At 32.9% G+C, this 12,925-nt stretch overlaps 1 protein-coding gene across 1 annotated transcript in view; it reads left to right on the top strand.

Moving 5' to 3' along the window:
* LOC143201133 (pikachurin) overlaps positions 1-12,925 on the top strand; it is a 373,950-nt gene that overhangs the window by 306,797 nt on the left and 54,228 nt on the right. Inside the window, exon 7 of the mRNA XM_076412007.1 lies at positions 7,212-7,387. Coding sequence (XP_076268122.1) covers positions 7,212-7,387 — 176 coding nt within the window. The remainder of the gene's footprint in view (positions 1-7,211; positions 7,388-12,925) is intronic.

Genomic DNA, 12,925 nt, shown 5'->3' with positions numbered 1-12,925 from the left:
TTTATTTTTTGAGATATTTTAGTGACCGTGCCCATACTAATATTCAGTCCAGCAGTAACGCTTTGTTAAAACAACGTTTGTAGGTTTATAACCCGTAATTATAATATTTTGAAAAAAATTGCAGAGGTTTGTCACACATACCACTTTTGTAGGCTCTATCTGCTACATGTTCGAACTTCTCTAGCAGCATTCTATCTTTTTTTAAATAGAATAAAATGAGAAGGAAAATATTGTCTGACTCTAAAACGAATTTACAACTTTCGACAGACACATATTGATGATGTGGGTCACTACTGATTTGAATAGACTCTATGTCATTATATTCACTTAATATATGAATCGGTTCTTTAACAGCTAAATTATTCGTACATATTAATTTGTTACCGTACAAGCAGATACTAAAATTTATATGAACCAATGAGTATATTCTGCAAGAGGTAATATAAGCAATAATACAAGAATAAATTCCTAAGAAATATTGTAGACGCACCCAGATACTCCCACATAATTGCTTACACCGAGACATTCGGATTCCAACTGATATAGAAGAAATTAAAAGATTCGCAAAAAGTCATGCGAAAAGAGTCCACTCCCATGTTAACACTACAAGAGTCTGCATGTCAAGAGAACCAAACCGTGTGATATCGTGTAGTTATGCAGTGAAGTATACTAAATGGATCTTTATTAGGAACTAAGTAAGGACCGATGAGACTTTCTAGAAAAGTAATTAGTTTTAAACCGCCGTAGAAACAAAGTGTAAGTTAGTTGCGGACGGCTAGTAATAAAACATTAATCAAAAAAGCTTGAAACTAATTTTTTCATTAAAATACAACACGTCCGTATGCAGCGAGGCAGACAGAGACGAAAATGTCCCCCGAAATGGAAACTGCTTGTTTGTACTCGATTTCGTGGAACTTGACTTTCGAATACAATAAGAAACAAAGGCGACAGTTCCTCGTTCGCTACGCGTTAGCAGTAGATTTTTCGATATTGCAATTTCCTCGGTTTCCATTTCAAGCGATAAAACCCGTCCTCGTTCTAGTCGCTAAATCGGATTGACTTTGTTTGGTTTCTTGTCTGCCTATTGCGTATTGATTTTAGAGTCCCATCAACACATGTTGCAGCCTAGCACAATAATCTCTAAAAAACAGCAGTTAGTTTTTTTTATTAATATCTGTACAGCACAAGTATTTTTAACATTTCATCAAAGCACTTGGATTTATTAAAAATTGTTATTGATAAATATTAAGAGAGACTTTATTAATGAGCTTATTATTATACACTACATAAGTACATATAAGTTTCAAGGTACGTTTAGTGAGTTCCCGCATGTTTTCTATGAGATTTAGGTTTGGTAAATTTACTGGCCAAGGGAAAACAGTTTTTTTTCGCCAAATATGCAGTAACATTTGTCCCGGTGCCCTATCATGCATAAAAATGTACTTGTCGTCATCAGGGAACCATTCATTGATTCATCACGGATACATGGTCGGGGAGACCCGCAAGAACAAGCGACATGGACTGGTTATGGTGAGACTCTGGGGTACTCACCCCACCCTATAAGCTGATCCAATGACCATAACTGATATTTCTTACTGTTAGTAAGGTGGGTACCCGTAACCGGTAACACCGTTAAGAGGTACAAAGGCCAGGCAAGGACATGGCGTTGTTATCACACCACACAGCTTGCGGTACATGAGTTAATCACTCGCCAGAGAAGACCGAGGCAATTTGGAGTTAAAGAACGAAGGGGTAGTATCGGCTGTGATAGAATAAGACCACGAAGAGTCGAATGAGTTATTGGCCTAAAATAACGGCCAGCTCGGTGATACATCTATTGTCCGATACACGAAGAGTTGAGAAATATCTCGAGTAGAGCTCGAATACAAAATCGTGAACTTGGGGGACGTCTCTTTCTCTATGAATTAAGAAGATTATTCCTGGCGATCTAGAGGGCATTGAGTATTCTCCTGAGAATTTTGTTTTGAAAGACTTGAAGACGTCCCACTTGACTAAGTGAGCGGTATTTTAGAAAGACACTGGAGCCATATAGAACGACTGATTGAGCCAGCATCTTGTACAAGAGAGATTCTATTGAGAGAGGAAGCCTGCTGGCCCGGTTAACGAGCGGAAACAGCAAGTTAACAATACCTTGACCTCTCTGGAGGGAACTGTGAATCTGGGAGTTCCACCTAAACTTGCGATCGAAGACAAGACCAAGATAGGCGGCTTCTTCATACCATAGGATTTAGGCGTTCTCGATCTTAAGACACGAAATACTCGGCGTAAAACGCTTCTTGTGGAAGAAGAACGCCTGGGTTTCCGTGGGGTGGCTTGCAACCTCCAGAAATGTAACCACTGGACCGTCTCATCGAGTTGTTTTTGGAGTCTGCTTTGGATGTGCGGTGCGGTGCTCTTGAAGAAGCAAAATAAGCAGTGTCGTCTGCGTAAAAAGCTGCTTCAAGTTGTGGTTTCTTAGGGATATCTGAAAGAAAAATATTAAATAAGGCGAGTGCCAGGGTGAGCCTTGTGAAACTCCTGCGTTGATGGTTTTTCAGCTAGAGAGAATATCTTTAATCTTCACCTGGAACGATCGTCCTGACAGAAATGATTTGACAAGAGCTGTTAGGTTATCGGATAGACCTAATCGGATGCATTTTGCCACTAAGCTTTCGTGTCAAACTTTGTCAAAGGCTTTGATTAGGTCCAGGAAAACCGCTTCAAGTCTTTCACGTCGGTTAAAAGCACAGCCGATGTACCTATGAACGGCTGAGTGTTTAGCACGGATCCCGAATTGCTCATGTGGAATGATATTGTTTGTCTTCGTAGAATGATTAAGAGCATAAAGGATTGCTCTTTCAGCAAGCTTGGAAATCTTTCATTGATCTGCGAGAGCAACCGAGTGTCTAGTCCCCCATAATATAAAAAATTTAATATGAAGAAACCTTTTTAAACATCTTTCATTTTAAAATAATTTTGCACAGTATCTAATAACTTATCAATACTTAAACACTACAATACCAAACCAGTTATAGTTCTTGTAAATTATTCGTAAACTTGAAGAGTACAATACATATTCTGGATTTCAAAAATTAACCTAAAATCTTACTTGAAATTTAAGCTCAAATTTTTTTTTCGAACAAATTTACTGTCTGTTATTTTAAGCTTATATGTTACGTTTAAGTTATTTAACCTTTTATAAACATATTTTATTTTAAAAATAAGAAGAGAAAATAAAACAACATGTAAGGTAACAAATACAGTTTATTTTCCAATATATAAAAACTTCTACCTTGCACAGCACTAAAAAATAACTTCATTGTTACATTCATAAAATATTCTGTATTTAAATAGGGTAGGTACTCAGAAAATAGGATTGAGGCTTATGTAACACACATTCTGTATTTTTGACCAGAAAACCTTTGGATTTTGCTTTGATGAATAATACTACATAAATATAATGAAAATAAAAAAAATTGACATATAAAGTAGGTGGCCAAATTATTACGAATAATATTGAGATTATTTAATTTTTTACTTTAACTGTATTTCTGTAACAAATGATTATTTGGCAGTCTCATATATATTTTTATTTGTACATATAATCTATCTGTCATAAAAACTACAAAAAAGTATAAGAAACAGTTTTGTCTAGTGAATTCAGTTACATTACTTTTCGCAGACATTTCTTTATAGAGTATTTCCTTCATTGTTTTCTTCCAGCTATCCAATATATTTTTATTTAGTTTTGCATCGATATTCATCCCAATATAGTTCGCGTGGGTGCTAGAGGGGATGATAGTTTATTCATTATTATAGTTGTATGTGCAGTTTTATTGTAAATAATAATTGAATATATTTAATTAGAAAAAAAATTCTTAGATAGATATCTAAACATAATGTGTCCAGTTCTGATACTTTATTTCTGTTCTGGAACTTTTCTAATATCAAGTTTAAGATAATTTGGATGAATGATTGGGCAAAACTGATGACGTGATTGAATGATTTGCTTCACAACTCATGTAGAAATATCCCAACTAATAAATAAGCATTCTAGCCTTTTTTAGTATTCATACTGTTCTTCTTTTTTTTTCTATATGTCGATTTTCATGTGAAATAGAGTACAAATTTTAACTGTTACAGTTTCAACTCATAGATCTTGATAAATTTCTCTCATAAAGCGTCAAAAATTGAACAAATATATTAAACTAAAGTATAATTTAACTCTAACGTCCCAGTTTGACAAAAAGAGAAATTCTAAACGCATAATTTCTTATTGTCGTCGGTTCATGCATAAAACATGCTTTTAAATAAAATAAGTTGAAGAAAAAAAATATATTAAAAACCTTCTAAATTCTCCGGGGTATGCCCTTACGAATAAAATAAACAATTTAACTTTACGCCTTGTAAAGTCAACAAAAACCGACAAAAAGTTTTACACAGGAGACCAGGACATATTCGGATTCTCGGCCCCTGCTTACATATTCCCGCTTTTTTGGCTTACCAAAAATTAACATTTATTTTAACCTCGTGGATTTACCGAAGCAGATTTCAGTAGAAATGTTCTAACAATATATTTAAGCACTTGTTTTTGTCTTAAAGTATTAGTATTATGTATATAAAGTATTATTTTTAGATCTTTTATTAGATGCTGTTCAGATAGAATCGTATTTATAAATTAATGTGCTGCCGGCTTGGTGGCGCAGTGGTAAGGGCGACAAGACGGTCGTAAATTTACGTTTGTGATTGTTTAATATTTGTGGTTGTCCAAGGCAAGAATGCAAAATCGGACAAGGAAAATAATCTCAGTCACGCCAGTAACCAGGCTGGGTAAGACCGGATGTCTTCTGGGATGATTTTTAAGCTGGTCACTCGCCAGTCAGTAGGCTTACTGCTGAGAACTGTGGCTCCGAGCCCACGTTATACTGCAGGTCCAGTCCAGATAAACTCCTAGTTAGTAAAAGGAGACTTCAAAGGAAAGGAGAATCAAAGCTAATACTAATACTCATTCACATATTCATGTTCGTATGATCTTATAGAATTCAATATTCTATTTTCTTGCATATTTTTCAATAGTGCTAAACGTTGGTGTGATCTGGTAGCCTTCTTTCATGTTTTTTGCCGAAATTTTGAATAATTTCATTTGCTAGCCCATCTATTGACTTATTGCAATCCCATATTTTAGACCTTTTAAACTCATATGCTTTATTATTGAATAATAAAACACTATATTTTATCTTATATCAAGTTAGGTGTATCTTCAGACTAACCAGTATAGATCTTTCATTTTGAATCTGACCTCAGCTACTTATCTAGCATAACAATTAATAAAAGTAGTATGTTTTGTATAAATCTTTATTACAGGAACTATTTCATGGTGAGCAAACTTTGGAGGCTACTTTTTTTTAAACTCTCACATGGACTGAAAAGTCACGTCAGTCCTAATACATAGATGGCCCCAGTTTTATTGCATTCACAACTTTTCAATTAGTAAAATGTCATAATATTCTACTCATAATTTCGTTATTGTTCTAAGAATGAATGACACTAATTTTAATTTAACACTGTTTCATGATGGCTTGAAAAGAGTTATAAGGGGTGTGCTCCATTAGAAATAGCAATAAAACGTTGCCGTGCTGACTTCAAACGTGGTCGTAGAGACACCGATGGTGCAGAACGCAGTCGACGTCCAAATTAGATGATAACACCAGATAACATAAAAAAAACAAAATCGTTTTGAATAATCGAAGAGTGAGGTTACGTGAGCTAGCTAACATCGTCAATATGTCAAAAAAACATTTTGGTTTATTGCATGAGAATTGGCTGTTAGAAAGCTCTGTTCAAAATGGGTGCAGCTCACTGTTGCCCAAGAACTAAAACGTGTTGATGATTCTAAGCAGTGTTTGACCATGTTTAAACATAACGAACTGGATTTTTTTTGAAATGTGACAATAGATGAAACATAGATCAATCAATAACCTCCGGAATCAAACAATCTTCATCTGATTGTATAGCGACTGGTGATAGATTGTACTAAAAAGTGGTATTGAAATGCTAGAGCAGCTCTGTAATAATTCTGTTGCTCTTGATGAAGGTTACTTTGAATAATAACGCCATTTCTCGTTTTTTTTTTGTCAAAGTTTCAGAATGAGTATCTACGATTCGGAAGCACAAAGGGGACGTAATTTCGAGAAATAATTTATTATATAAAATACATAAAATCATGTTGAATAATATTGAATGATTTTTGATAGAAAATTTTATCTAGAACAAAATATAACAAAATAATAGAACAAAATATCTAGGCTTCCATATCGATGGTAGGCAAAAAGCAAAGCAGATCATACTCAGAACCAAAGAACTATAATGATTAGTAGAGAAATACTCTCACCTTAACCCAAGAACAAAAGGATTGATTTTATCAGTAAATTAGAAAGCATATTTGGACTTATAGGGTGTTATATAGGGTATAAGGCTCATATGAGATCACACAAAAATATTAAACAGACTGGTAATCAAACGATGGCAAAGCAAGGTTCTTCGGTTAATCCTCAATGTTTATTACTGCAAAATCAGTGAAAATTATTGATAGTCAATGAACGATGACCTTGAATCAAATGGTTCTATCCAACATGGCCTCTTAAGTAATAAGAGCTACGGGACAACGTGCAGGAAATCAGAAGATTGTAGCAAACCGAACCGCAGGAACTTATTTCGTGTATAAACGGTACTTTTAACTTTAGCTTAAGTAACCTAATTTAATTTTACGCACACTGGCTTATTAACCCGGCTTTTAATTTGATGATCAATTAATTTGTAAATGAAAATTGTACTAAGCATATACACATGTAAGATCTTAATCTTACATGTGTAAAAATCTTAATTATGTAATTGTTGACATGGTTTGTATTTTTACATAAAACATATCCAAAATGAACGTCTATTTATTATAACCCTTGTGCGAAAATTTGCCGTACAATAAAAAAGACATAAAAGAAACATTTCTGAAAGCAATAATTTCGCAGAGAATAACGCTCAAAATATAAAAAAACAACCACAACAATGCTCTCGCGTCTTATCGCCCTGATAAAAAGCAAGTAACTGTTTATATACATCGCAACAAAAGACAAAATTAACGACCTACGCCTCTTTACGATCGCATTCTTTCCGTGTGCTCCACGAAAAGATTAACATTTGTTTTATTCTTTCAGGATAACCTTTAGAGAGCCGTTATTTATCGGCGGCCCGGGCAATACCACCGGTCTCGACGAGAAATTGCCGGTGACTAGAGGTCTACGCGGCTGCATCCGCCACCTGGAAGTTAACGATCACGTGTATAAATTCGCCCTGGACCCCAGCGGCGAGGCGATCAAAGGATTTGGTATAGGTACGTTTTTGTACAGATTTCAACTTTAGAAAACTCCATCATAATTTTACGTACTTAGTTTAGTTTAATTATTTAATGAATAGTTAATTGAATAGTTTCATTCAAAAAAGCAGAGTACCCACGTCACCTGTCAAAACGTCCCAATGTTGCCGCAGCAACTCTGAGTTTTAGTACATTTTGTCTTTGACTTATAACAAAATTCTAATTTAAATAAAATAATGAAACGAAAATGTTATCTAATATAATTTATTTTAACATTTTACTACATCAATAATTAATTATACAGCCACAATAATTAATAGTTTAGAGTTGTTTTATTATATTTACATTGAACATTTTTCCACAATAGTATAGGTAGAATTCTAGGCATGTTTTTAAAGTAGTTGTAACCCCCGAAGGCCTAATCCACCTAATTAACAATAGTTTACCTGAGTAATGTATTATACTTTCATTAATGAACATATTTACCTTTCACGCTTAGTTCTTCTCTCCTTCGATGCAATGCTTCTTTGTAAAGGCATTTTAATATTACTATATTTCTCCTTAATTTTTTCTGTTACTACCTGCATACATCTTTCTTGATAAAATTACATTTAATCACTGTATTCTCTTTAATGTATTTGTCCTATCTACAAAAGAGTTAATATTATTTATATTCTCATACATTGTAACCAAACGTTCATGTATATTCTGAACAATAACACTTTGCTCATAAAGCTTTCACACTCTATAATACAATTTCCTACAATTATAGTAAATTAATTGTACACTGACCTGTCTTGTCATTCGTCAATTTCTTCTTCAATGTGTCTGATGGAGCTCATCTAAACCGAAAGTGTTATTTTCGACAATGCCTCGACCTAAATATTTATTGTAATAATTCTTTGTAATGCTCCATATCAACTGTATTGGATTAAATATGCAGTAATAAGGAGGAAGATATAATAATACTCTATGGAAATAACGTTCAGCAATCTGATCTACTATGTATCTTTTCTCAGGCTTATTTCTAAAAAATTAATTTACATAAAATGCAATTAAATATTTCATTTATAATTACGAAGTAACAATTTGAAGTAGTTCATTATTTAACATGGTTTTTTGAAACTAATTTTGGGTACTTTAAACTTATTCTAATTCTTTCTAACTTTATTCCTTAATTACAGTCTTTGTTAATGCGTTTGTTGGGATTTTCTCTACCAATATACTATGATATAGCGAATTGTACATAATAATAACTGATGGTTCCTCCAAGTTCTTTAAAAGCTGATTATGAACAAGTTGTGGTTTATTTCTCCATGGTATTCACCCTTGAACTTAGAGGAAAACACTAGTTCTGCACCAGGAGTAAAACAAAACCTAATCGATGATTATTCCAACATTTACCATTTTCCATCAATTTTTGTTATCTTTACACTATATTTATTATCATCTTGCCATGAGCAACCCAATGTACCATTCTGGAATATTCATGTCTCATTTAAATATACAAATTCATATAATAATTCTACCTTCATTTGTTATATGTTTTTAAAAATTGTATTCTTTCGAAAGCAGTATCTGGAAGTTCAATTAAAGCCCTTCGTAAGTTATCTTTACATCTCTTAAATACTATATTACCCAACAGTTTATGAAGGGGTGTTCTACATCACACAAATAGCTGCATATCTTTTGGCATTTTATGGATACTTTCCAGACTAACAATTTTGTCTAAAAAAATGTATCAGATTATGATTGAAAGTACTACTTACTGTTTTTATAAATTTCATCAAGCTGATCTAGATTCGTCACCTGTTTTGCATAAAGGCGGTTTCTTTTTGGTGAATTTAACGTTATATTGTTTCTTATTTTTTGAGATATTTTGGTAACCGTGCCCGTACTGATATTCAGTGCAGTTGCAACGCGCAAAAGATATTTTCAATAATAGCCGCGACGATATGAAATGTATTAAAACAAAGCGTTTAAACAACGGTTTGTAAACGGAAGAATTATGTAAACGTTTGACAAACGAGCAACTTTTGCAGGCTTTTTCATTTACATATTCGAACTTCTCAAACAACATTCTATTTCTTTTTAAATAGAATAAAATTGGAAGGAAAATATTGTCTGACTGTAAAATAATTTACAACTTTCAGCAGGCACATATTGATGACGTGCGTCACTACTGTTTTGAACAGACTATAGTTACCAGGGTATACTCACGTGACGGCTGACATGCGCGTTAAAATGTGTATTCTCCGCGTTGCCAGTTCTTCCACACTATACGTATAAATCAAGAATTTGCTTGAATCTAAAATCAATGGCAGCTGGTGAAAAAAACACTAAAGAAGCTCCCAAAACATAATTTTGTAACCTCACTAAAATACTGAAATATTGCCTGTTACTTGTGAAAAACAAATCCCGCTTAGCATTCGCGAATTCCTTTTCTAATAAATGACAAAACCCAAATAAATGACGCCGTTGGTAACCTAGCACTAACACTAAAGCGAATCAAAACATTTTTCAGAATCTGAATGGCCGAAGACCGTTTAACAGCTCTTTTCATGCTATCTATTGAAGAACATTTCATGTCCGAAATACACAGTTTTAATTAAAAAGTGATAACCAAATTTGCGAACAGAAAAGAACGTAGGATGGACTTCATTTATAATAAATACATAAGCTTTTTTGCAAAAATTGCAGAACACCTTAAAATTTTTATCAGAAACCGCCACTATCAAAAATTTACCTTTAAATTGAAGGTCATATTTTGATAAGTTTATTCGTACAAAAGTTATCGTCTATAATATATTAGGGTAACACCAAGAACTTTTCTGGAAATACTTAATTTTACTATATATGAAGATTACAATAACAAACCCAAGTTACTTTCTATATAAATATGTAAATATGTATGTTATGAAATACGGCTCTAACCATCCGGCTATCTATTTCAAAAAACTAACTAAACGGTCAACGACTGAGACGGGCTATTCTGTTTTCTAATGAATAAGAATCTTCGGTATCGCTTTGTAACATCGCTCAACCACTCATTTCAACTTTTCTTGAATAAATCAATTTTTTCAAGTAAATAAATAGTTTTGTGATTAAAACACTTTTCAACATTTTAACTTCAGTGTAATCATAACTATAATAACTAAAAAATCTATAAAAACAAATCCAATTTACAAAAGTAAAATAACAAATATGATACTAGATATGAAATTCCCCCAAATATCTGTTCTGTAGTTGGACAATATTCACAATCAAACACCTTATTCATTACTACTAAATATCTACAAAATAAAATGAAAATATGAACGATACAAACTATAAATCCGAATCAACATCTTCTTCACCATGCTTATAAAATAAAGAATTAATCAGTAACTCGGGTAATATTACAACCCGAACAATATACAATATACTTAGAATAACACACAGTACGGAACCTAAAGGATGTAAATAATAGTCCGATACAAATAATAGTAATATAAGAAAAGCCAGTGATGCTAAGAGAAATGCCTCTCAACCTTTTGTAAATGGCAACATCAGTTGAAAACTGCCGAAGTTTTCTCACTTACTTTATATATTTTAATATTCATATTTAAAAAAGAACTTGACATTTGAAATAACATAATTTTAAATGTTCACCAACACATGAAGACGAGTGAAATAAGGACAAAAATTAACATCTGTTTGTAACCAATTTTTGCGAATCTTAATCACCAGCGGGTGTGCCATGAAAGGAAAAATGTTTAAAAATCGACAAATGTGAGTTATAGCGACAAGACCATTTGAATCACGAGGTAATAAATACGTGCGTCCTGTATTGTTACAACTGTATAACATATCGCTAAGTTAATGCCTCAGCCTCAGCTACTGAACGGTCTAATTAGGCGAAATAATTCGTGATCTTAGATGAGAACTTGCAAATGCAGCTGTGCGGAATATATTAACGGAGGATAAATTTGCCTTAGAGTGACAACTTAGCAATTTGCGTGCGCGACCTGTAAATATGAAATCATATATAGACCTACATTACCTAGCTATAGGTCTGTCAAATGTATTCAGACAGTTTAGTTATTTCATGAATAATTTGGAAATAATGTGTTGATGTTCTTTATATTTCCATATTCATAGATGTGTAATTTTAACAACTAAAATCATGTATTGCCAAATAAGTAAAAATTAATTTAAGAATATAATAGTATGTTAATATAATATTAGAGGTAATAATTCATATTCAATAAAGAGAAAATTAGGCTCATATTGAAGTATTTACCGAGAAAAATTGCTATATAAATATATATAAAGATATGTAAAGATGTCTAAACTAAAATTCCTCAAAAGCCAACCCAAATTTAAAGGCATATGAAGAACAAATGGTCAGACAAATTAAAATTCCAATAAGCAATAAGGCACCGAAAGAAAACGGAATCGTTGCAGGAGTCTTTTAAAGTCAGTCAGTCCAGTGACTGTAAGGAATATTACATTGATCATGTAAAACATTTGGCAAACTGAAGAGGTTCCTGATGACCGCCCGCCTTAATCCGTCCGCTACATAAGAAGGGAGACAGAATACCTACAAAATTCTCTCGCATTGTCTCCTGGACCGAATATAACAACTTGAATGCAATGCAAAGTTGATGAATATAATAAATTTTCAGACAACAGAAACTTTATAACAAGAAGATATTTTATTCAAAAAAGCCTATTACTCTGCAGGCCGTGAATATGTTTTCCAAATTTTGGAAGAGCAAGGCTAAAACCAATGTAATTTTCAGACAGACGCTGATTGGTATAAAATACAAGGTGAAGTTTAAGGGAGTACTATCGGAACCCTTCAAACTTAAAACAAGAGTGAAGCAAGATGATATCATTCATTTTCAATTGAGTCTTGGAAAAAGTAATCTAAGAGAGGCACAAAATAAAGTTGGTTCTTAAAATTGACCAACCAATCAAATTAGGAAGAATCGAAATTACGATTCGCTTTTACAAATGGCCTGGCAATTCTAATACAGGACGCTCAAACAGCTCAAAAACAAATATAGATTCCAGAATAAACACCAGAAAAAGCAGATATTTTAACAAATTGGCAATAAATTAACAGAGAAATTTTTAGGAATTAAAATTAAATAATATAAAATCCAGAGAGCTTTGTACATAACAGTAACTGATGGTTCCTCCAAGTTCTTTAAAAGATGATTATGAACAAGTTGTGGTTTATTTCTCCATGGTATTCACCCTTGAACTTAGAGGAAAACACTAGTTCTGCACCAGGTCAAAAATATCTAACTACGAGATGGAATTCCTTGAATGGTACGTGTCTGTCTGTGTTTTAGAAAAAAAATTATCGAGAAAATATAAACAAATAAAATTCGCTTTTACAAAACGAAGTCATTCTCGGATTCAACACATTCAAAAACATAAAAATTATGTCACAAAACCGAAGGAGCTCTTTCTGCAGATGTGTGTAATGGGTGAAAATTTTATTATTACTTTCCTAATATAAAATTATTTTAAATATGTTTAAATTCTTACCGAGATATAAAATAT

Source organism: Rhynchophorus ferrugineus, unplaced genomic scaffold (genome assembly GCF_030347505.1).
Source record: "Rhynchophorus ferrugineus isolate W39M unplaced genomic scaffold, kcgeb_rfMv2 rfM8, whole genome shotgun sequence".
NCBI lineage: Eukaryota > Metazoa > Arthropoda > Insecta > Coleoptera > Curculionidae > Rhynchophorus > Rhynchophorus ferrugineus.
The sequence above is the reverse complement of the archived record's forward strand: the minus strand, read 5'-3'. Positions and strand labels throughout refer to the sequence as shown.